The sequence below is a fragment of the Thalia democratica genome, chromosome 2 (assembly GCF_965202585.1).
Source record: "Thalia democratica chromosome 2, ktThaDemo2.hap1.1, whole genome shotgun sequence".
Taxonomy (NCBI): Eukaryota; Metazoa; Chordata; class Thaliacea; order Salpida; family Salpidae; genus Thalia; species Thalia democratica.
Window position 1 is genome coordinate 65,838,574 of NC_139166.1, and position 26,759 is coordinate 65,865,332.

The 26,759-nt window shown below is 25.1% G+C and overlaps 1 protein-coding gene and 1 non-coding gene across 2 annotated transcripts; both read right to left on the minus strand.

The window, feature by feature from the left end:
- Nucleotides 1–4,709: 4,709 nt before the first annotated feature.
- Nucleotides 4,710–9,036, minus strand: LOC145828870 (kelch-like protein 12). The gene is made up of 3 exons (XM_082936616.1): nucleotides 8,940–9,036; nucleotides 5,116–5,871; nucleotides 4,710–4,792 (listed from the first exon to the last, which is right to left on the minus strand). Exons 1-3 carry the CDS (start codon nucleotides 9,034–9,036, stop codon nucleotides 4,710–4,712), a joined length of 936 nt encoding a protein of 311 aa, XP_082792742.1.
- A 16,975-nt stretch (nucleotides 9,037–26,011) lies between these two features.
- Trnaq-uug (transfer RNA glutamine (anticodon UUG)) lies at nucleotides 26,012–26,083 on the minus strand. Its single transcript has one exon. It is a non-coding gene; the product is annotated as a tRNA-Gln (tRNA).
- Nucleotides 26,084–26,759: the final 676 nt, after the last annotated feature.

A 26,759-nucleotide genomic window follows, 5' to 3' on the forward strand; every position in this document is an offset into this window, starting at 1 on the left:
AAAACTAAAATATTTTTAAATCATAATTAAATGTTTGCCTAATGGTGCAGGAATTCTAATAATGATTTTGAAATCTCTTTGAGTTAAAAAACTCCAAAATCAAGAACCAACTGTGTGGCCAACAGTGAACAAAAACAAAACAAATTAAATAAAAAATGTATCAAAATACCATTAAATCATAAAAGAAAAAATGGTCTAAAAATAATTTATAAAACTCTCTAAATTGAACTTTTCAAGTTTTAAACCCAGTTGGTTGACACAGAAAAAAAAAAAAACTTTAAAGTACAAAAGCTTCACAAAACATTATTATATACAACCAACTTGGTAAAATAAAACTTTAGTGATTATATTAGACATTTTTTAAGTAGAATAGTACTAACTACTTCAAAAACTATACTGTATCAAAATTTATTTACAATAAGTAGCAAATTATAGTGGGAACTAAGAGCATCTTAGTAAAAAGTTTCCTAGAAAAAAATGCTACTTTAAAACTTTTACCTATTATGACAACACAATTAAAATTTTATTTAAAATCTTTTTCTGCTGGGCAAAAACGAGCACTTTTTGTTAAGGAAACTTTTTAATCTTTCAGTGTTATAAATTAAACCTTTATTATTCAAAGTTTATCTAATTACCAAAACAAATTTACTAGTTCAAAAACAATACTTAATCAAAAGTTATTTACACTAAGTAAAAATTTATAATGGGAACTAAGAGCATCTTAGTAAAAAGTTTTCTAGAAAAAAAATGCTGCTTTAAAAGTTTTACCTATTATGACGTCACAATAAAAATTTTACTTAACATCTATTTAAGCATTTTTTGTTAATGAAACTTTTAAATCTTTCAGTGTTATAAATTAAACATTCATTATTCAAAGTTTCTCAAATAACCAAAACAAAGTCAATAAACAACGTTTTTAGTGATATTCTAGGATTTTTTTTTTCTTTTTTCTTTTCTTTTTTTTCAAGGAGTTCACAGGAAACAGGAAACCAGTAAAAACACGCCCCTGATATATTGTTTTTTTTTTCGATAGAAAAAGACACTACCTAAAAGCGAGAACGGGTCAGAAAAGCACAGGTGACACTTTAGCCCTGAGTGACACTTTAGCACGGTTTAAATCGCATTAGGTACTGTATTGTTTAAAAATTTAAAAACGAACTAAGCAACTTGTCAACTAAAAGTTAAAATGCTTTACAAGATTAAGCTTGAGTTAAAACTAAAACAAAAGTAAATTTTAGTACTTTATTAACTTGTTTTACTATTTAATTTTAGATGTAAATGTTTTGATACTTAATTTTTTATTTTTCGTCATAAAACTGTTTTAATAAAGCTAACAATAAATACAAGCTCTAGGACTATTAAAAAAAAATTAATGATTCAATTGATTTTAATAAGACTAAACTTTAAGCGTAAGTTTTAAATAAAAATTGAGATATATAAAGATTTTTTTTTTTTTTAATTCATTTTAAGCCCATAATAAAAACTTTATTGATAAACATGTTTAAGACGATATTTTTATAAGTGTTAGAGCTTATTTTTAAAATTATTTGCTCGTTAAGTTAATTATTTTAGATAATTAAACATTATTCAAATGAACATTTTAAAGGATTTAAAATTATTACGTGGAAAAATGTCACTCCGTGCTAAAGTAACGCCGTGCCAAAGTGTCACTCCGTGCTTAGGTAACGCCGTACCAAAGTGTCACCTCGTGCCAAAGTGACGCTGTGCGTTTCTGACACCTACCCCTAGAAACTACATGTTACTATAGTTATAACTGTAGTGACATGTAGTAACCAGGTAATATCAGTATTTTTTAATTTTGTTAATAAAATTTTTACATATATAACCATGGAAATTTAAATACTTCAACTGATGATCTTAATAAATCCTGTATTAATTTTATGTTTTATAAATCATGTAGTTATATATACAACACAAATTTAGTTTTTAACTTAAAATTCGGCGAGTTTAATGCACGTTTGACAAAAAAAAAAATTATAAATATATTATTAATGAGCTGAATAAGAATTTTAAATTTTCTATCATCTTAAAGAAATATCTATAAAACTTTTTTTGTACTTAACAACCTTTGACAATAAATTATAGTCTTTAATCAATTGAATAAAAACATATAAGTATAATCAAGTTCAAAATTTTAAAACAGCACTTCAGAAGCTTTCAAATATAAATTCAAACAATTATTATTTGAAGTTTGAAGTTTTTGGAATTTCATCGTATATATGATCATCAGACGTCACAAATATTTTCTACTGAACCTCATCCAGATCACTCTCTATGACGTCACAACTTATTTTGGATGATTTTTTTTCACAACAATCTGTCTTTAGTGCAGTTTAACGGAATTTCGTAAAGTCCGTCGCTCAAAATGCTTTCAAGACTTCCGTTCGGGTGTAATTTTTAAAGTTTTTTGGATTTTTTTCCGATTAAAAAAGTTTCATTGTGTACTCGATATTCAGACAAATGTTTTTATGTTGGAATTTGTTTCTTTTGAACAACTTGCTTCGTTGTCGAGGTTCGTTTCGGATGAGCGCATTTTTTCTTGCACTTGGTGAAAATAAAATTTGCGGTTACTGCTGCCCCGATAACAATTCCAAGAAAAACAGTGTACTTTATAAAGAAGTAAAAAATAAATATACTTAACGTCTTGTACGTTTTAATGCCTGTACAGAATTTGTATTGTTGCGACTAGCATCATACATAAATGGTTAAGCAGTAACAAAACAAGTGCTTCAACAAAGAAAAAAAGTTAAACTATTTAATTATGCTAACAGTCTAAATCACGTTATTAATATTAAATTTCATCACATTTACTGTGCAGAAAGTAGTTTTTTGTGAACAAGTCAAAAAACCTTAAACCTTTTAATTAAGATAAGTTCTAAAAATAATTAAAAAACAGTAAAGCACTTAAATTATATTTAAGACTTTAATAAAATACAACAAATTAAAATTAATGTTTATGTAAACATTTTTACCTTTATACTGTGCCATACTTTTAGTTAATTTTAAGCTGCTTAAAGTTTAAATTGGTTGTTTTTTGTAACTTTTTCTTTAAAATATAATCTTTTTTAGTCTTTATAGCGAATAAATAAACTTAAGCATCTCAAATTTGTGTATGTATTTAGTTCGATGCAGTAACTGCATAGATAAACTAAAAAACTTCTACAAAAAATTTGTTACACCGAAGTAATTTGGAGCTTAAAGGTTTTATAAAAAGAGTTAAGTCTAATTAGCTAGTTGTATGAGCTATAAAAAGCAACAATACATTTAAGACTGTTTAGTGAAAATGAAGCGCTGACATAATTATTATTGTTTAAATACAAAGAATGTCAAATTTTTAATACCTGCTATACTTAATTCACAATTTTTTTTTTATTTAAAAGAAAAAAATTATTGTTTTAAATTTATGTTCTTTTAAGTATTCACTTACTTACAGTATAGTTTCAAATATGTTTATGTTAGTACTTGGACGTAAAAGAAAATATTTAGTGTTATGAACTTGATAAATTGAATATATATAAACTTAATCTTTAAACAAAAAACAAATAGAACTAATTTTGTTAAAATTAAAGGTTAACATCCTGATAATTTCTTTATCTCTTCTGAAAAAGTGCAGTGTAAGTACACTGTTAAAAATAAGTTTTTACTGCTACATCTCTATGATCATTACACGGAGTTCGTACTGTTTTAGACTTATGCATAGAATAACTTCAACTTAGATGCCATTGTGTGGTAATTGATTACATCATGACTTAAATAGGTAAACTTAGATACACTTACACGTATAGGCTTAGATATATAGCTGCAATTTTTATGTAAAACATGTGTTTATCTAGAATCATTATTCATTGGCTTTACAGATAACGTTGTTTTATCTTAGTTTAAAAGAAAATCATATGTTTCATTTTAAACCGACATGGATAGTTAAAAATACCTTATTTACATATAAGGTAATTGTCTTTTTTTTTTCTTCAAAAGACTGAAAAAATAATGTTTTCTAAATAACTTGTACTGTTAACTTTAGTAAAGTTAATACAGTTTTAAAGTTTTTATTAAAGCGTACGTAAGTAAAAGTAAACGTTTTTAATTCTTATTAACATAATAGATCTATCAAATAACTACACTTTTTGGTTCTTCTTGTGTTTTAACTTATATTAATTTGTTTATGTTGAGAGTACAAAAAAATAATCAAAAATTCAGAAAATTGTACACGAAAATAATTATTTCAGAGAAATAAATACAAAAATTTAGTTTGTTCAAAAAAAATTAAATTCTTGAAAAGTTAACATTGCTGATATCAAATTTATGTAACAACTAAGTTAACTTTATTGAATAAACACAAGTAAGAAGTTTAAACAGTATTGAAATTAACAAGTTTAAAGTTTTGGTACTCTAACACAGCAGTAATCTTGAATCTTTCTCGTTACTTCGCATTCAATAGATTTCAGTTCGTCTTTATCCGTGTCGTAAACGTAAGCAACAGTTGAGTATCCTTGGAACAAAACAACTTTGCTTCCAATCTGAACGCACTTGCTTGAATCGAACATCGGTGATTTCTCACTTAAAGTCGCAAACTTTCTGGAAGCAGAATCAAAAACTTCACGCGTTTCTCCTCCGATCACGAACAGCTTGTTCCTCACCGCAACCAAGCTGTGATTGGTTCTCGCTTCGTTCATGCGTGACGTCATTGATCATTCATCAGCGAGGTGGTCGTAAACCTCAACCGTGTTAGTTTGAATGCGTCCGTCGAATCCTCCGCTGACAACTACTCTACCTTCAAGATGAAAAACATAAATATTTGCATCCATGTGTATTTATAACTATATTTATATATGCATTGATATGATTGTTAATAAATTAAATACATCTTTCAAGGTGAGATTAGAAAAACTATGTATTAAAGACTGAGCTGATTCAAAAAAAGTTATATTAAATTTTAAATTATAGCAATGTATTGTTGACGTTATGAAGCAAGGTATTTTTAAAAATTAACATAAAAAATATTGAAAGGCATGTTATCAAGTTATTATAAATTGACTTTGAAGATTTAGACCATATATTATTTGTAAGGTAAAACTATTTCAATAAAAAATAAACCTTCGAAAACTGCACAAGCGGCTTCTTCTCTCGCCACTTCCATCTTTGTCATTGCTTTCCACTTGTACTTATCAGCGTCGAACTGCAAACAAGAGTCAAGTGCCACATATCCATTGCAGCCGCCCATTACGTATATTTTGTTGATGAATGCGCAAATGCAGTAAAAGCCGCGATCATCAGGCATCTTGGACACTTCTTCGTATTCATGAGTGGCCAGCGAGTACTTTTCAACTGGTAGTGGTACTTGGTATTCAGGGCTTATGCCTCCTAAAAAGAAAATGTCTTCTTTCAAGCAAACCGCTTGTGAGCCCCAACGTCTTATCACTTTCGACTTGAGGATTTTTAAATCATCCAGCGCAATCGGATCGACTAGCTTCAAGTTGCAAAAAGGACTTAAATACATCATTTGCTCTGTTCCCCCACTAAACAGTATGTTAAAGTTGTTTTGAGCGCAGTATCTGTTAGTAAAATATGAAACGGATCTTTCTGTAAAAAACGTATCTTTTTCGGCCAATATCTTTGTAATCAACGAGAGGCACTCTTTGTTCCCACGGAACGAGGAATCTTTGTTTAAAACAAATTTAAGAGCGTGATCCGTCAACAAGGGGAATCGAACTTTTAGAAGTAGATGTTTCGCCTGCCTGTTTCTTTCCGCTCTGTTGTGACTCACCCAACTGTCGGCCGCACCAAACACTTCCAACTCGGAACAAATATGTAGGTCGGAGCTCGACAATATTTTCAAAACGAGCTTGAAGTCTAAGTCAAAATAATTTTTTGTTTCAACGACAAGCGTAAAACACCTTGATACGTAGTTAAGGGCTGTTTCAAAACTTCACTGATTCTAAACCTGTCAGCAACTGTTAAAATGAATGAAACATTTTCAGCAGTAATGTTTTTCTTGAGGTCACTGAACATTTTATACAATAGACTATAGTTTTTGATTGTCTGATGCTAGTGACCTAATAAAAAGTTATAAAAAATCAGATGAATAAAAGATCTAGACAATAGATATTCAACGTAAGACAAATTGTTATTTAAATTATTACAAAATCTAAATTATGCTGGAATCAATGTATAACTAACTTGTGTATCTTAATTTAAAATGTTGGTTTCATATTTTTCTCTATGTTTTAAGTAGCAGGAATTTCGATTATTTATTTTAAAGACAAAAGTTTTATTTAGGTTCATTTAAATTTTGTTTTAATTTTTTAAATATTTTTTCAGAAGATTTTTAAATTTTTAAAGTTTTTATTTTGAAATTTTTATTTTCAAAAAGATATGTCAGTAAATAAATATATTTAAATTGTTATAGTCTACTTTTATTAACTGTATCATTTATTAATTTTTTTAGTAAAATTAATTGTTTCGTTAAAATTTTATTTCAATCTTTTTTGAAAAAGAATAGAAAAACAAGCATTTAATGTAAAACAAACAGTGGTATATAAATGTATCGAACATTTTTCAATAAGCTTTAAGTATTCATATTCTGTTGATGATGTGAAAAAGTTTTAATTGTTATTATATATATATATATATATATATATATATGTAAAATAACAATTTATTATGTTATTAGGTTCTTAGGAAATGCACAAAGCATTGAAACTAAGAGGACGATTTGAAAATTAGTTGTTTTTTATATTATAAATATATACATATATATATATATACATATATAATTATAAAAATGTTTAAATAAAAATATGAATCTTCTACATTCAAGATTGCCATTTCAGAGCCAAAACTTAACTTCGTTTTAAACAAACAACTAGAAATTAAAAAATATGAATTAATGACTATGACATTAACTTTTTAATAGTTATTGAATATTTGAATAGTCTCTTATTTGCAGTTTGTAATTTTTAGTTCTTGATTTAAAGGTAGTTAATAATAGCACTATAATTTGTTTCTTAAAAATTTTGTTTTTTTCATTTTTTTTTTTTTGTGTGTAATAAGCACAGTGCAACTTATTTATAATAATAACAGCTAGGGGTTAAAGCATTAAGCTATAGGAAACAAACATGTTTTTTTTTAATATAACAGTTTGCAATAAACTGTTTAGAAGGCCTTCACGCGGACTCTGTGGATAGTAATTTAATTAATCTACTTTATTTCTATGTATATATATATTATATGTATTAATAGTTTTTTTTTACAGTTCTGGTCAATAGCGATCGACAGGTTAAATTGAAGCTAAATATATATTTTATTAAATAATCAACAAAAGACTTATACGACGGCTTCGTATATGAGATAAAGTTATTCCATATATTCCTAAGTAAAGCTAAAATACTTCGCTATTACTACTTAATGATACTTATTAAATTTTTAAATTCTAAATTTCTGTTATAAATTTTGATAAACTTTGCCTTTTTTGAGAATAACATTAGAAAATTTCTCTCATATACGAAACGGTCGTATATATCTACTGTTAGTTATATAATAAAATAATTATATAATATATAATAAACAATAGTTGATACAACTGTTTCATATATTACATATTTCTATTTATTACAATCCTTAGTGAAGCGTTAGTTTTTTTATAATGAAACTGTTAATTTTTGTGAAATTAAATATTTAGCTCTAGTTTGACTTGTCAAGCATTGTGGACCAAATTTTTTGATATTTATTTATTTTTTTTTATTTTGCTAAGTAATTTTAAGTAAAAGTTAATTTTAAATTTGTTAAACCTCAGTAGATTTAATAAAGTTACGATAACTATAATGTTAGTAGCTGAAACTTTAGATATAGTAGTTTGATGAGATTAACTGTGTTTTTATTTATTAAAATAAAATTGTTCAACAATGAATTTGTAATATTTTGCAAAACTTAAGGTTAGATTTACCTTGACGCCTGTAAACATTTTCTATGGATGCAAAATTGACGACATGCACAAAAATGTCACAAATGCAAAATTGAAGAAAATTGCAGAAATGTCACCTACGTAAAAGTGAAGACACGTGCAAAACTGATTTTCTGACTCAACCATAGATTTAAAAGTTTTTTAAAAACACGAACAACAATCTTATTTGTAATTACTCCATGAACATTGTACACTGTATATGTTTTTGTAGTCGTTTTGTATTTTATCACTTAAAATAAAGTTTGTAAAGCTTCAGATTAGGTCAATTGCTCTTCAAATTTACTAAATATTAAAAGTAATTTAAAATATTATTTTACTAGGTACTTAGAACAAACAACAGACTTTTAGGCGTCAATATAATCTTTCAAAGGTGTTTTAAATTGTCTTGTTTGGTCAATATAGGCGCCTTAAGTTTGTTTTCAACAAGAAAATAATTGACAGCAGGATTTAACTTAATTGTGGTGGTTAAATTTTATGATTAAAGGCAGAAGGAAGTTATGAAAAAATAGCTTTTGAAGGAAATTGGCAGGTTTTGAATATCTTATTTTATTTGTTGAATAATTGCTTGAAAATCTACTTAAAAGAAAATTATTTCTTTTTATGTAGTGACATATGCACTCTAAACGTTTAGACATGTGAAAGGATTTAACTAAATTTTAAAACAAACGTGATAATATAATTTATTTATAATAAATATTTTAAACTTTAATATTGTGAAGCTTTAGACCTTTTTAACATGAACACATGCAGTACACTCCATTTATAAAAACTAAAATATTTAAAATTAACATAAAAAAAAATAATAACTTTTAACCTACAAAACTACCGGCCTTAAAATTAATTATACCAAAGAAATGACCAAATGAAAAAGTTTTCTGCACTTAAATAGACATCAAAATGTCATAAACAAAGTAATTTACACTTCAAGGCAGACATATTTGAGCCATCTGATGCAAACAAAGCTTAAAAGCATAAACCTGGTTGTCATGGAAACATCTGAATTTTACATTAGTTTTCATGACAGCATAGTTGAAGTCAACAGGCGTTGGCGCCATATTTTGTTGTGACGACAAACATTGAAATGGTTGAGACGTTAAAAGCGTGGTAGTTTTTGTTGTTTTGCCGTAGTTTTTGCTTTTATTAGGAAAGGCAACTATTAAAAGTGTCATGGTCTCTTCATAACCGTGTAAACTTCTAACATTTTTTAAAACTTAAATATTTAAAACAATTTAAATGTTTACTTTCTAAAACCTTTTTTTCCGCATATCTCCACATCTGCTTAGTTTGTTAAAATAAAAGTTCTATGTCAAAAGAATGCGTATTTTAAAAAGTTTATCTGTATACTTTTTTATTTATGCTTTACGGAATTCTTAATGGGAAATATAAGGCGTTATTCAGTAAATTTTTTGGTTTTTCTCTAAATAAATATCAATTAAGAGGAAATTACCAAAAAATGAAATATAAAAATAATTTTAACAACAATCAGTGGCAAGGTTCATTTTTTCAAAGAGTATAGACTATCTGGAACAAATTACCACAACATGTAGTATCGTGTGAGAGGGTGGAACAATTTCTATTAAAAATATAAAGATTTAATTTGAATAGTATAAATATCATTAAAATTCATTAACTTTTCACAAAAACAATAGAGAAAAAAAATAGTCTAAGATTTAATATTAATAGTTTTATTTCTCTACGCCTCCCCCTACAGAATACCAATTTAATATATTTTTTTTGTACAAATGATTTTTTTTTGTACTAAGTTATCGCCTTTCCTATCAATTAAATAAGTTTAACCTTGTTAATAAGTTTTTTTTTAACTTTAACTGCGTTTGGTGTTTGTTTATGTTTATTTTGTATTGAATATAAATGTTTTTATTTTCATTATTCTCATTGTGTGTCTTTTTTAAGTGGCTCAGGTTTTGATGCCTGAGTCCAACATTGAACACAAGAACAATATAATAACAATAAAGCAATTAAAATACAAGACTCTTTTCAAACAGTTTTCGTTACCACAGTCAAACATCATTTTAGATCTCAGAGACATAATGACGCCTGTGCAAAGTGCAAAAACAATTTGCCATCAAACACCTTAAATTTTTGTAAATTTTCACGGCAAATATTATGTTGATGTTTACTGGACCAAGCGGCGCCTGTATTTTTATTTGTGACGTAAAGACGAACAGATTTTGTTGATATTATTACGTCATAGTCTAGTAGTAACATGTTTTACTTAATTATTTTTACTCCTTTAATTAAACACAAAATAGTATGTTATTGATAATTAAGTAGTGTACCGTTATGAAGACTGTAAAAATATTGTTTTAAACGAAATTTTGAAAGTAGTATTATAAAACATTGGAATAAATAATGTTGTCAAGTTAGAATCTGAAGTTAATGTTTTGTAAAATTAAAGAACTCTTGTTGAAGCGTAAAGTAACACGTGATATAATTTTGGTGCTACAATGTCTGTTCACGTGTTTGAATTTGAAGCGAAAATACATTTTGTAAAAGCTAACAAATGTAAGGATAATTTATAATATACCATATGGTTTACTAAAACCAATTACTATTAGCTGTAGATCTCAAGTCAATTTTCTTTCAATCTTCTTTTTATTCAAAATAATCTAGAAAAAAGCTTGAAATGCTTTTTATAAACAAAAATATAAACTTTCGCTAAGAATTAGAGAATATTTGTGGAAAACATCAACAGATCTGTCTTTTTATTAGTTTCTTAGTTTCAGGAAAAAACAAAATCCATAAAAGTTCAACACCAAACAACACTTTAAAATAATTAAGTAAGTGTTGGGTCTTTTTATGGATATTTTGGTTGTTATACATAAATTTACATAAAGAAAACTTAAAAGTCATACACAAGTTTAAATAAAGTTTTATTTTATTCAATTCAAAAATTAGCACTTTTTCCTTCTATGTAATATTATAAACTATAAAGGTAATCGAAAATCTGCTAATTAAAAATATTAAGTAAAGATGTTTAAAATGATGTAAGGTGAAAAAAAACTGAAAAGTTTTATAAAAGCTTAACAAAAAAGTACCTTACTATAAATATTTCAAAAAAGTTTTAAAAAATTACGTCACGTAAAAAAAACCTGAAAATTTTTAGAAGTTTTGCAAAAAAAAAAAGCGCTAAGTAGATACCCAGAAAATAGATACCTACCGAGTTTAAGCTGCATACATTTGTGCCTTTAGAAAAAACTTTTCAATATAAAATGCAGCTTAAACTAAAAGAATATTTTTAACTTAAGTTATTTTTTTACTTATTCGGGATAAACTGAAAGCTAAGCGTTATAGCAGCAATTTTAGTAATTAACAACGTTGCAAAAACAAGTCAACTTGTGTTAAAACATTTTTACTGGATGTTCATTTTTCATAATGCTGTGTGAATCAATATTAGTCAGCAATTAACTATGCTTGTTATCAGAAATAGTTAGTAATATGAGAAATAGTACAATTTTTTAGAAGCTATCATTGCCAGTTGTTGATTAAATTTAACTGACATTAAATAAAAAAATTAATGAGAAAACAAAAATGTTTCAACTTTGAGATTAGCACTAGTCGATTATTAATTGAATTAGACATAGACCCGGTTCTTTTGTGACGAAGTTTTAGTTATACAAACAATATTAATTTACACATTTATGATAAAAAATTTTTGCACTGATGAACAATTAAGTAACAAAGGTATAATATAGTGGTAGTTTTAGGCAAACTTTAGATATATTTTTAAACTAAAAGCTAATAAAAACCTTAAATAAGCTTTTAAAAAGCTACTATGTTGATACTGGTAATTTGGTCTGTATTTTAAAAAAGACTCCTACTATTTTTTTTCTTAATCTTTTTAATTGTTCTTTACGTTGTTTTTAGTTGTATTATATTTATTTTTGAAACTTATAAAACTATAGGTTTGTTCATTAGAAGCTTTTAAACACCTTTTTCTTATAGAAGAAAACATTTTACTTAAATTAGAATAAACCTATTCAATGCACTGACGAACTCTTGAGTATATCTAAGTTTGCTTATTTTTTAAAATAAAATTAAACTTACATATTTTAAAAGTGAGTATTTATGTATCTAAATTTTAAACTAAAATTTTGTCTTTTTAAAAAATTTAAAAACGTTTTTAAATTTTATATTTCAAAATGTTTGAAAAACAAACCAAGTTATAAATTGTAGTCTAGTATTTTACGAATTGCACTGTAATAGTTTTCTAACTTGCAATTGATTGATGGACGTTTTAAGTAAAATGACAGACATTTACAAAAATTTACAAGTAAATACTAACAAAAAATAAATATTGAAACAACTTTTGTTACAAGATATATTTACATGAGTTAAAAGTGACAAATGTTTTGGTAAACAACCAAAATAGTTTAATCTACAATCACAAGTTAATCGTTATAGTCGTGACTTTAATAAAAATTTAAACATCTTTTATATGTTTTAATCCCACAATTTAAGCCTTCAGATATTCATGTACGTTTGTTTTGGAAGTTTAAACGTAGAAACAGAGTTTAAGTTTTAATTTCAAGTTTAGTCCTTAAAAACTTGGTACTAGGTTTAGATAATATTAAACTAAAATCAAAAAGCAGAACATATTCTATATAACTATCATAGGCTATTGATCTTTGATGTTTTTATAAACTTTAATTTTGTCATGTTATACTGAAGCTTAAATATATTAAAATAACTAAGTATTCTTGTTAAAGTCTTTTTTACTTTTTAGTTTTTCATATCATTTTCTAATAAGTAAACTATTGTTTAAACTTTGTTTTTTATAATTATTTTAGACTCATTATATACAATTTATTGTAATGATAGTACAATTTATTTTTTAGTCTAAAAATTGTTAACAAATATCTTAATTATGTATAAAAACTAATAAAGAAAAGTTTACTAATTACAAAGTTACAATAGCTAAATGCAATTAATAAAGTTCAAAAAAAAGAAAAGAAATAAAACTTAATGTTAACTGGTATATTTTTATTTTATTTGGTTTTACGTTTTAAAAACAAATAAAAGTTTATATTAGTTTACAAAAAAAGTGTCTTTAGAAATATTTGTAATTACTGTATTTTAGAATTACGCGATTAAACCAGTTTTAGTTTACTTAAACTTATTGTTTAAAACTTTATTTACAATTTATAACGCTTTTCAATAGTTTTAAAGTTATGCGTAAAAGTTTTTATTATATTTCTAAAAAAATAGAAAGCGTTTTTTACGTTGAGTCAAAGAACTTATATATCGCGTTTTGCTTAGAACAACTCTTTTGCTATCTAAATACATAGCAAGTTATAATTCTTTCTATTTGTTTGTAAACGTCCTTACTTTTTTGACGACTCATTACAGTACATGGTTTGCCAAATTATTTAAGTTTCTTTTCTAACCAGATTTGTACAGTTGTTAATAATTAATTTACATAAATGAGTAAATGAAATCAATTAAAAAAATACTTAATTAATTTCAATTAAAACATTTTAAGTTTTGTAACAAATTTTATATTTCAATATTGGCTGTAAGTTTTATGCACATTTGTATTAAATTAGCGAATTGAATCTTGTGTTAGCCGACACAATTTATTTAAAAAATAAAAATATTTATATTAAAAATATAAAAAAATATATATAAAAAATTATAAAAAAATATAAAGATTTTTAACTATATCTATTAGAAAATTTAAAATTTATAAACAGATGAAACGTTTTCTGCACTTTAAAAGATATCAAAATGTCATAAATCATGCGAAACCATTTACACCTAACAGCAGACATACTGGAGCCCGTGCAAATGAAAGTTGAAAGCACAAACCTGGTTTTCATGGAAACATCTGAATTTCACATGACAACATGTTAAGAGTTTTTTCGCATAAATGCTCATTGGCGCCAATATTTTGTTGTGACGACAAACAACATTTGGTTTAGGCGTAAGAAGCGTGATATTTTTTTAATACCGTAACTTTTTGTTTTTATTTAACTTTTTGTTTAACTATTACCATTGCTATTGTCTCTTTATAATAGTTATTGTAGGTTTTTGAACTTCTAAAATTGTTTTGAAAAATAGATAATTAATATTGATAAAATATTAACTTTTTTTTAATTTTTTTTGCGTATCTCTACATCTGCAAAGATATTTCAAAAATGGTTCTAAGTTAGAAGCAAAACATTTTTTTTAAATATTTACCTGCTTAAAACACTAAAATAGAATATTCCTTTTCAACCAATTTCCGTTTTAACGTTCAAACATTCATTTTAATTCTCTAAGACACGCTGACGCCTGTGTAAAGTGCAAAAAATAATTTGCCATCAAAAACCTTTAATTTCATTTTTCTCAAAAATTTCACGCCATATATTTATCTTTATGTTTACAGACGAAACGGCGCCTTTTTTGTGACGTAATGATAAACAGCTTTGGTTGTTACCTTACGTAAACTATTAACGTTTGTTGTTAATGTAACAGTTTTTAATTTCATTAATGTTCAGAGTAGTTTAGCAATACGAAGACATTACGAGACGACCATTTCAATAAAGTAAAACAAATTAAACAAGTTAGAATCTTAAATAAATACTTTACAGCTAATGAAAGAGAACTTGTTTTCAATTTGGAGCCACAATGTATAGGCCACGTGTTTAAATAAAGAATCAAAAGTACATGTTGTAAATGCTAACAAGTGTAAATATTAAAGTAATATCTTATATACCATATGGTGTACTTTACACAGTTAACAATACTCAAAGTTTTGTGACCTTATTTTATATTTTCATGTTCTTTTTTTTTTTGAATATTCAAAAGCCAGTCTAAAATACTTCAAGTGAACAAACTTACACGACAAAGTAAGAAAAATCTTACGGAAAGCTTATACATGTTGGTTTTTTTATAGGTATCCTAATTGTAGCAAAAATTCAAAAACAAACAATGCCTAATGAAATAATTTTATTTTGGGTCTTTTTATGGATATTTTTAGTTGTCGCACATAAATCAAAATAAAAATGTTTAAATAGGCACATAATAATAGTTTTATTTATTTGCTTAAGCAAATTTTAGATGTATTTTTTAAACTGGAAGTTTTTTATTTGAAATGACCTCAAAAAAGCTACCATGTTTATACTAATTGTTAAATTCGTTTTTTTTTAATTTTTTGACATCGAACTGTTTTACGTTTTTTATCTATAACTTAAACAACAATCCTTTTTGGTTTAAAGATTGCTTTTTTTATTTAGATTAGACAAGTAGTAAATCATTTATAAAACTTGAGGTTTAATTAATAGAAACACTTAAATTTCTCTACTTTATAGAATGATTTTTATTTTGGTAAGAATTTTATAAACATTGCATTTATAAGTTTGCTTTTTTTATATAAGGTATAAAAAATTATATAAAAGTAAGTTATAAAATATTTTTTATGCAATTCTAATTATTTTACTTAAAAAAAAATAAAACTTTTTTCGACCTATTTCTATCAGAAAATTTTAGGCTATTTAATGCAGTTGTTTTTTCTTAGATTTATCCCAATCTCTATCTTTACAAGTGATTGATTGATGTTATAATGTCAATGATAGACATTTACAAAAATTTACGAAATAACTATAAACGAAAACAAATACCGAAACAACTTATATTACAAGGTATTTTTACAGGAGCAACAAATGATAAATGTTCAAAGTTAATGTTTAAAAATCAAAATAATTAAGTTTAAGATAACAAGTTGATCGTCTATGTCGTGATTTTATTAATAGTTTAAACAAAAGTTTAGTGTGTCGTTATTCTCATTTTAAAGTTTAAAATATTCACAGAAAATATTTCGAAAGTTCAAATATGCAAAAAATAAGTATTAGGTTTGTACTTTAAGTTTAGTCTGTATGACTGGTTTCTTATACAAAAAGTATTTTTTTAATTCTAAAACTTATGTTTTCAATAATTTATAACCAAACTTTGCATTTTTTTTTCAGAAAATGTATATTTTTATTAGTAATCATGTTATTTTTACATATAAAAATAGTATTACTTATTTCTTATAACTTTTATTTCACAAATTGCATCCATATTCCAACCTAAATACAAATATGACGCGGTTGTCAAAGTGTTTGGCTAAAACATTAAAGAAAAACTTTGTATGCTTTAAATTTGTTCTATTTTATTTTAGAATTGTGTGGTATCGAATTAATTTCCTTTGGTTTATATATGCTTTTTTGTTTAAAAATAAACAAAAGCTGGATTCATAAGATGCCAAACAAATGAGTTGATTAATAACTGGCATGAATTAGAGTATTTTAATTATAAATTTTTCTATAACCTACCATACATGTTCTTAGAAAAAATATCCTATACTGATAGTACATGTGATTTTTTTTCTAATAAACAATTTTTTAAAATTCAATACGATAAATGTTATTTTAAGATTTTACCTCAAAATTTTAAAAGCTTGTCTAACTTTGATAATTTAAGCAAACAGAGTTTCTAAATAAAATATAAATTAAAAAAAAAAACTAGGTTGTTAGTTTTAAATTTGTCTGGTATTTTTTTAAATAATTAGAAAGTCATACTTTTCAAACTTTCATAAAACTTTTTCACTGTTTAAAAGTTTCTCATCGAAAACAAATTACACCAAAATTAATTATTATTCAAGTAAATAAGTACTATCTACTGTTTTATATTTTATTGAAAATATGCAATAAAAAATGATAAACCTAGAACGAATGTGTATATTTTAATATGTAGTAGTGTTTAAACAAACATTAGTTGTGGTCAATAATTACAACATCAAATCAAAAAACATAACGTCTACCTAATAATTGATAAAAAAATTAGCAAACAAAATGGTTGCTATTTTATGCCTGACAAGTAAAATTCTTTATTACTATCACTAAGTATTTCAAGTTTCTTATGCCAAAGTTCTAATTTTTTTTATAACCCGGTTTGTTCAATTTAAAGTAACTTCTTTACTCTAATTATCGAAGGAAATGAAATTTTTCCTAAATTCAGACTAAGAAAATATATTTTTGTAATATTTTTTGAACTTCAGCGACTTTTTATGCATATTGGTTTATTTTAATTTTATTTTATCATGCGCTGTTTGAGAAAAAAAAAATCGACTTTAGTTTTTTTTCTCTAAAACTGTAGAGTAATTTTATTCTATACTAGGGGTGGCAGCCTTATGTTATTTGCATTATTTAAATGAAACTTTTGAGGGCCGCATCTATTGTTAAAAATTCTAGTAATCATTAGAAAACATTATTTAACATCAAAAGTATAACAAATTAGGCAATGTTAGAGCATAAGAAAAGAGTATTTACTGAATTAAAATCCTAAATTCAAGTTTTTATCACAAAAAATATAGCTTCTATAGTGTTTAAAATGTATATTTTTGGATAAAAGAAAGCTCCGGGCCGCAGATTTTGACATTAAGGGACGCATTTGGCCCGCAGGCCGCAGTTTGCCGACCCCTGTTCTATAGTGAGTTACAAATTTGTTTTTACAAGTTTACCTATAAGTTTTATTAATTGTGTAATATAATGTGACTAACGTTCTAGTGCGATCATCCTTTTTAAGAAAACAATTTTTTGTTGTTAAAAGACACCAAACTTTTGAAAAAATAAAACAAAGAAAAGATAAGCTACAAAATCTGATTTGTTAAAAACAGATTTGTTTAAGGCTAAATAAACCTGTAGTTTATCATGTAACAAAAATGTTACGGTAAAAAATATGGCGCCTTTAAGTTGTGGGCTATCGATGTTGGTGGCTCAACTTCTAAAGCCTTAGTTGGGCCAGGTTGACTTTCTGTGGGCAGACAGTCAACCTGACCTTTTTGTTCATACTTTTTCTGCAAGCGGGGTGTCCTTCTAACAGGCTTATTTTCAGGACCCGCTGCAGGCAACTTATCATTAATATTATCTAACTTGGACATAGGATAGTACTATAATTTATATATATTTGCTAATTTGTAATTATCAGTGGACAATATATATAAAACTTAATGCTACACTAGGCTACTTTATATAAATCAGACAGACAGTTTTAAGTGATGAATCTTTTATATAAAACACAACAAGAAATACTAGCATATACAAAACTATAAATTACTATTACAAACTTTTTAGAAACTACAAGCTATTTAAATATATTTCAAAAGACTTAAAATATAAACTAAAAATTAAATAAAACTTTTAGTAAACAATAAACTGTTAAACTATAATACTGACTCAAATATTTAAGCAATTAAACACAAATTGAATTATTCACTATAGCACAAAACAATACTTACAATGCACACTCACAATAAAGATCAAGATATCTGTTGTTGCTTCAAGCTGCACACCAAAACTAAACTCACTGCTTACATGAAACTGCCTAACATGCCTTGACGCCCCGTTGCATCAGTATTTAGTTTCAACAATCCACCAGATGATTCTCATTGGCTCGTGCATTGAAGCGTACCTAACTCTAAATATTCTCCAAAACGATGACAATGCAAGGAATTTTGCACTGTCATTACAAAGTAAACAGTAATCATGTTTTCTGACCAGCTGAAAGTTAGAATATAATTAATGCAATTTAGCAGCTTACATAAGCTCTTTGTCAGATAATCACTGTAAAAAGACTAAAATTATTGAAACTATGGCAGGCCTGTTTACTTTTTATAAAATCATGGCACATGCATGGAATTCGAGTTTGCGTAGTAAAAGTATTGATTTGCAATAGAGTTTTATATATGAGATCACTATGTTTTGTTTATCAGACAACATGAGATAAATAAACAACTAATTTTAAATATATATGCAATAATATTGTTTTTGCTTTTAAATACAATTTAATTCAATTAGTTTACACTTTTCAAAAATAAATTCAAAAAAATATATAAAAAAAGTAATAAATTTAAGATATAAAACATTTATTAAAACACCTTATTTCATAAGACATAGAATTAATGAAGATAATTTAAACAAATAGCAACGCCTCAAACGAAATAAAAACATTAAGACAATTTCGTCGTGTTTTTGAACTTTTCATGTTTTAGGCTTACAAACCTTATAAATACTTTTACAACTTAGTCTAAAGCATTAATGTTATACTCGTTTTTTGTGATTGTTTTAATTGTAAGTATATTTACATTAAAGTTCTAATTCCTCATGAATTCTAATCAAATGATATCCTTTTAATAACGTAAATACGGGCTATTTTGTTTCCCAAATTAAAAACGTTTTCAATGAATCGTGTTTTTTAAAGTTTCTATAATATTAGAGGGTTGATTTATGCTTTTTAGTTTTTGAACATACGACGGACGATCTAGATGTAAAAAAAATCAAAAAATAGTCAAAATGATAAAAACTTCTAAAACTTAAAACTTAGTTTACCGCGCTTAGCTGGTACAAACACAAGTATAAGACTTTTAGGCGTCTTTCTAATCTTTAAAAGGTGTTTTCAAATTGGTATTGTTTGGTCAGTACAGGCGCCATAAGTTTGTTTAGAATGAAAAAATAATTGACAACAGTTTTAACTTAATTGTGGTGGTTTAAATTTTGATTTGATACTTCGAAGGAAGTTATGAAAAAATTTCTTTAAAAGTGCATTGGTCAACCTTTATTTCATTGTTCTATTTAATAAATTATTTAATAATGTTTTCTGTCTTAATAAAAATATAATAGCTTGATGAAAATCCGTCAATCTTTATTTATGTAGTGGCTTTTAATTATACTTTTGATTTTTATACATTAAGAAGGATTCAAAATAAAAAAAAATTATTTTATTATGTAATTAAATTTTTACTCTAAATCTTAAACTGATTGACTTAAGCTTAAATATAATCTAGTGTTAAAGCTTTTTAAGATGAACATTTAAAAAATACTCAGTTTATGACAATTAAAATATTTAAAGTTTATCTTAACTTAAAACTAAAATTTGTAAGTAAACTTAAAGCATACAAAAATACTGGTATGTAACTATATATAAATATATATTAAACAATATTAAATTTATGTTCAAATGAAACATATTCTGCACTTTAAAAGACATCAAAATGTCATAAAAAAGAGCATGCGAAACTATTTACACCTGAAAGCAGACATACTGTGGAGCCCATGCAAACGAAACTTGAAAGCATAAATCTGGTTGTCATGGAAACATCTGAATTTCACATGACAATATTTTAGGAGTTTTTTCGCATAAATGCTCTTTGTCGCCAATATTTTTTGTGACGATAAGCAAAATTTGATTTAGACGTAAGAAGCGTGATATTCTTTTAATGCCGTAAAATTTTAATTTTATTTATAAAAGTTAACTAGTAACAGGGTTATAGTCTATTTATAATCGTGTTTGTAGGTTTTTGAACTTTCAAAATTATTTTGTAACATACATAATAAATACTGTTTGAATATTTACTTTTTTAAAAAGCTTTTTTTAGCGTATCTCCACATCTGCGAAGTTTGTTCAAAAATAGTTCCGATCTAGAAGCAAAACGTTTTTTCTTTAAAGTTTTCTTTTTAAAATACTAAAATACAATATATACTCGCAACCAATTTCTGTTTCAACGTTTAAGCATTTATTTAAATTCTTAAAGACACGCTGACGCTTGTGTAATATGCAAAAATAATTTACCATCAAACACCTTGAATTTCATTTTTTTCAAAATTTTCACGGAAGATATTTATCTTAATGTTTACAGACGGAACAGCGCCTATTTCAGTGACGTAATAATAAACAGTTTTCGTTGTTACGTAACGTAACATTGATAGTGTTTGTTGTTAGTGTAACAGTTTTTTATTGGATTGTTTTAACTCTTTTAGTTATGAAAACACTGTAATTAATAATTTACTGTAATTTTTTGATGATATAATAGTTTAGCATTACGACGACTTTGAAACTTCGACGACCATTTTAAAGAAGTATAAAAAAAAGATGGATAATTAGACTTTGAAATAAATATTTTACAGGTTATATAAGAGAACTTGTTTATTTCAATTGGAGCACATTGTTTAGTCACGTGTTTAAATATATTTGAAACGAGAGTACATATTGTAATAGCTAAAAAGTGTAAATATTAAAGATAATTTCTAATAGACCAAATGTTGTACTTTACTCTGCAACAAAAAGCGCTTAGATTTTGTTATATGTTTTTATCGTTCTTTTTTTTTTCTTTAAAATAATTTTGAACAAGCCAAAAATAATTCAAATCAATAAAAAAAAATCACGATGATTTAAGAGACAGTTTATGAAAATTTAATTATGTTTAATATATAATATATAATTGAAAAAAAATATTATCACAAAAACTCAAAATCAAATAACACCTAAAAAGTAAAATTTATTTCCAATCTTATTTTTGATATTTTTAATTGTTTAACATAAATTATAATACAAAAGCTTAAGTCGGTATATGTAATTATTATCAAACCTTTTTTGCATTCAACGCCAAAAACTATCCAAAACTTTGTTGTTATAAAATATTATAAATGTAACCTAAATGTAACTGAAAGTCTACTAACTAAAAAAATTATACAAAAAACATTCAAAAGTTATGTCAAAAGATAATAACTGAAAAGATATACAAAAGTAATCGACAAAAGTGTTTTATTATAAGTATCATAGAAAAAAGGTACAAGAAATACGACAAAATTAAAAACTTTAACAGCACTAAATGAAGGTCAAGCGACATACACTAATATCTTATAAGTAAAATTTTTGATTTAAAAACACCAGCCTAAATTATGTTAGTGTTTTTAAAGTAAGTTATTTTTTACTTATTCAGGATAAACTAAAAGGTAAACCATATAATCGGAATTTTAATAGTTTAAGTTTTGCAAAAACAAATATTATTAATTTGTTTTAAATCTTTTTTAAATAAATATTTTTTTTGTAATTCGATAATAGTCAGTAATTAATTAAGATGATTAACAAAATGTGTGAGAAAAATTGTATTTAATTTAAAATTAAAACTGTCAAATGTTGACAAAATTATGCTGACACCTGCAACTTTTATTACGCAGTTTAACGTTTGTAAAATTAAAAGTAACTTCCCACACTAATAATGAAAATAATAGCATTATTTAATAGTAAATATGTGATATAATAATAGTTTTATTTCTTGGTTAAAGCAAATTTTAGATGTTATTTTTAACTGGAAGCATATAGTTAATATAAACTAATCTCATAAAACTATTATGTTTAAAACAATTGAACAACTCATAAATTGAAATATTTTTGACAACGAACCGTTTTAAATGTTTTATATATAAATTACATAACAACACTTTTTTATTTAAAGAATGTTTTACTTTGTATAGTTAAAGTAACTAATAAACCATTTATAAAACTCGAGGTTTAATTAATAGAAACATTTAAAGTTCCCTTCTTCATAGAATTTGAGTTATTTTGATAAGAATTTTATATTCATTGCGTTGATAAGTTTGCTTTTTTTATATATAACGTATATTAAAACATATAAAAGTAAGTTAAAAAGTTAACTTTTTTTGCAACTACATTTATTTTACTTTAAAATTAAACTTTAACCAATGTTTCAATTTTTTGAGTTGTTTTTATCAAAAAGTATTAGGTTATTTAGTGAAGTTGTTTTTTTCTTAGAATTATGTTAATCTTTAAATTTACAATTGATTGATGTTATTAATTAAATGATAGAAATTTGCAAATAAATACCAACATAAGTAAACATTGAAACGACTTTTGTTACAAGATATTTTTACATGAACAACAAATGACATATATTTTGGTGAAAATTGAAAATAATTAAGTCAAAGATTACAAACTATTCGTTTATATCGTGACTTTATTAATAGCTCAAAACAGGTTTAGTACATTTTTATTGCCATTTCAAATTTAAAGTATTCACGAAAATTTATCTAAAAGTTCAAACGTGCAATAAATAAGTATTAGATTTTTACATTAAGTTTAGTCTGTAAAACTGTTTTCTTATACAAGATATACCTTATCAATTCTAAACTTTTATTTTCAATAATTTATTACAAAGCTTTGAATTTTTTTTAAAGTAAATGTTTGTTTTTACTCCTTAATAGAACATTTTTTACTTTGTTAAAATTTTTCTTTTTACAAACTATTTCCTTACTGCAACCTAAACACAAAAGTTACGCGGATGTTAAAGTGTTTGGCGTAAACAAACTTTGTTTGCTTAAAAACTGACAAATTTGTTATCTTGTGTCTTAGAACTTTGTAAAATTATTTGACAACTTTATTAAGTTTTAGAATTTCGTACACTATTTGAATAAGGTATTTCTTTTGTCTTGTGTAAAAATAAATTTTACTAACGAAAGCTGGACTCATAAGATGCCGAACAAATGAGCTGATTATAGTCTTATTCGTAACTGGCACGAATAAGAGTATTATTTAATTTTTTTTTTTTATAACCTACATTACATTCTCTCAGAACAAATATTCTATATTGTTTATTGTTTTGATTTTTTTGTTTTATTTATGCTATTTAATAAATTATAACACAATAAATATCACTTTAAATATTTCGCCTCATATTTTGACAGTTTGTCTAATTTTGATAACTTAAGTAAATAAGTTTCGACAAAAACTACTTATTTTTCAAACCTGGATTTTTAGTTTTAAATGTATCTGGTATTCTTTAAACTAATAAAATTGCCATACTATTTAAACTTTCATAAAACTTTGTTTCTAACTGTTTACAAGCTTGAGATCACATAAATTTTATACCTAAGTTAACTATTATTCAAGTAAATAAGTAGTTTATTCTATTTAGTTTTTATAAAAAATATACAATCAAAAGTGACAATCCGAGAAAAAAAAAAAATATATATTACTGTGCAGTGTTTAAACATACTTTAATTCTGTTCGATACTTACAACATCAAGTTAAAAAACTACGTCTACCTAATAGTTCATGAAAAAATTAGGTATAAAAATTTTATTAATAACAAAAAAATTACGTATGAAAAATTAACGAATTAGAAAAAATTAGATATAATAAGTTAATATTGAAAAAAATTAGGTAAATGCAAACAAAATGGTGTATGTGTTGTGCATGACAACGGAAAGTATTTATTTTTTTACTTTGTATTTAACATTTCTGTATTTAAAGTTTGTTTTCAAAAATTTTAGTTTCTTTTCTAACCGATTTATTGAATCTAAAGTAACTTATTTACTCTAATTAACAAAGGAAATTTGATTTTATGCTAAATTTAGATAAGAAAGTAGAAATTTTATAACATTTGTTCAATTTTAGCAATGTATTATTAAAAATTGGATCAACCTAGTTTTAATTTAGCAAATGCAGTTTATAATTATGTTTTATAAATATCTTTTTTTTTTAATGATTTTTCGACTTAAGTAATTTTTTATTTAAACTGGAAAAGTGATTCAAGTTTATATGTCCTAGACATTTATATTTCCTAGGCAGGACGCTAAAAGGTGTCCAAGTGGTGGGCGACTCGATAATAGAAAAGTTTTTCATTTCGTTCAATAAACAAATAATAATAATCATACTTAGTTAAAAACTTTACTTTTTAAAGCTTTTCTATACTTTTAAGTAATTGTGTAATATAATGTGCTTTACACTATAGTGCGATAACCTTTGTTTAAAACACAATAATTTGTAATTAAAAAACACAAAACTTTTAAAATAAAACTAAGGAAAAGTAAGCTACAAAATCAGTTTTTAAAACCAGCTTTGTTTAGGGCTCAATAAAACCTGTAGTTTTTCATGTAACAAAGATTTTCCAGTAATAAAATATGGCGCCTGTAAATAAATAAAAAACATATTTACAGGCCAGCTGAAAATTAGGTTATAACTATTAAAATTTAGCGGCTTACATAATCCCTTTACCAGATAATCACTGTAAACACACTTAAATTGATTAATCTAAGGCAAGCTGTTTTTCTTTTAATATGGCACATGCTTAAAAAAAATTTTATTTTATGAAAACTTTGGATGAATTTCCCGTTGTTAAAATAATTTATTTAACTTAACTCTCTAGGATACAACAACAACATTTTCTACTAAACTAAAACGCTGTTTTATGATAATTGAATTAAAATCAGATAAAATGGGAATGTATAAATACAAAATAATGATACTTAGACAAAAGTAAAACCTTAAAGGTATCAAAAATGAACTATTGGTACTTTAAATTTTTTGAAAGATTAATGTTAAAAGAATAAAGATGATTACATAAGTAAGCGAAGCGTAAAACGTAACAAAAAAGTTAGAGGTTAGCTCATATCAACAGCATTTTCTATGTTGTAAGGTATTAGAGTCAAGACTTGTATTACAATTTGATTCCAATGTCATTATGTAATACTCTTTTCTCTTTATTTGCGTCGTAACTAAAAACTGTTATGATTTCTTAACATACCAAATTGACTGTGTGCTGACGAGCAGAAATGTCATTCGGCTGCTGAAAATTGTATATTACAATTTGTTTCACAAAATTGGTAGTTATTTTTGAGGCTTCTATTCTAAAGGGCTGTAAACTTTTATTTTATCGCAGTTTTTCAAGGCTGGACACATTACAATCTAAGTGTAAAAAACTGTAGTATTTATTTATTTTTCTACAAAAAATATTGAAATCACGACATTGTTTGCTTATCTACTTCTCAAAAAAATTTTGCTGCTCAATTCCCATATTTTTGTTGAATCCAAACGTTGATTTTTATATTAAGATATTCTAACGACGTTAAGTATACGTTTAATGTAGATTTCAATGTGTAAACACAATATTACCATCGGGACGAATCTGGTTCTGGAATAGTTCTGGAATAAATTACTATACGAATTAGTTTAATTTATTTAACTTTTCTTGTTAGACCAATTTTTTTAGAATCTTTTTAAGTTATAAATAACTATTAAACTAAAAAAAAATAAAATTATTAAAAAATTGACAAACTTTACCTTATGTTTAAAGTCAAACCAAGGTAATTTCGTTAGCAATTAATAGTCAAAAAATAAGTTACACACATACAAAAACCAAATATAGACTCTTTAAGACACTGATACGAGTTTAAACACAAAAAACAATTTATAAATAGGTCCCGCCGAGACTTGAACTCAGATTACTGGATTCAAAGTCCAGTGTGATAACCATTACACCACGGGACCACTTAGTAGTTACTAAGCAACAGCGTATATAAACTTATGTAAAGCGAGCTTAAACAAGAGAAGCATTGTATTAACTAACATAACATGTTTATACTGTAGAGGTTTTAAGCTTTCTGTTGTAAGATATTGTGATAGTTTAAATTTAATAGTTGTTAAAGTTGTTTGTTTTCAAAGTATATTTTTAAGATTTATAAAGCTTTTAATAAACAATATTTTATTACTACATTCCTAAAGTTAAAATGTAAGTTTACCAAACACTAAACCCAAAAATGTGTTATTAGTTTAAAGTTTTATTTTAAAAGTGTTTTTTGTTATAAATTTATGTTTAATAAATTGTACTTTAGGTTTTTTAATTATGAAAATTTTTAACACTTATTGTAAACAGCTTTAAATTTATTTTAACTTTATATACAAAATCAAACTTAATATTTACAACAAAATAAAATTATAAATATATTAAGAAAATTATATCTTAAACAATAGATAAAATTACATACCTTATTTATTATCAAAAAACTTATTTTATTTTTATTATTTTTTGAACTTGTAGCTATAAACAAAACGATTTATTTTATTTTAAATATTACTGATGATTATTCTGCATATCACTAATTTTATTAAGTTTTGTTACTAACAATGAATTGTTTATGAAAAAATAGTTAAAATCTTCGTTCAA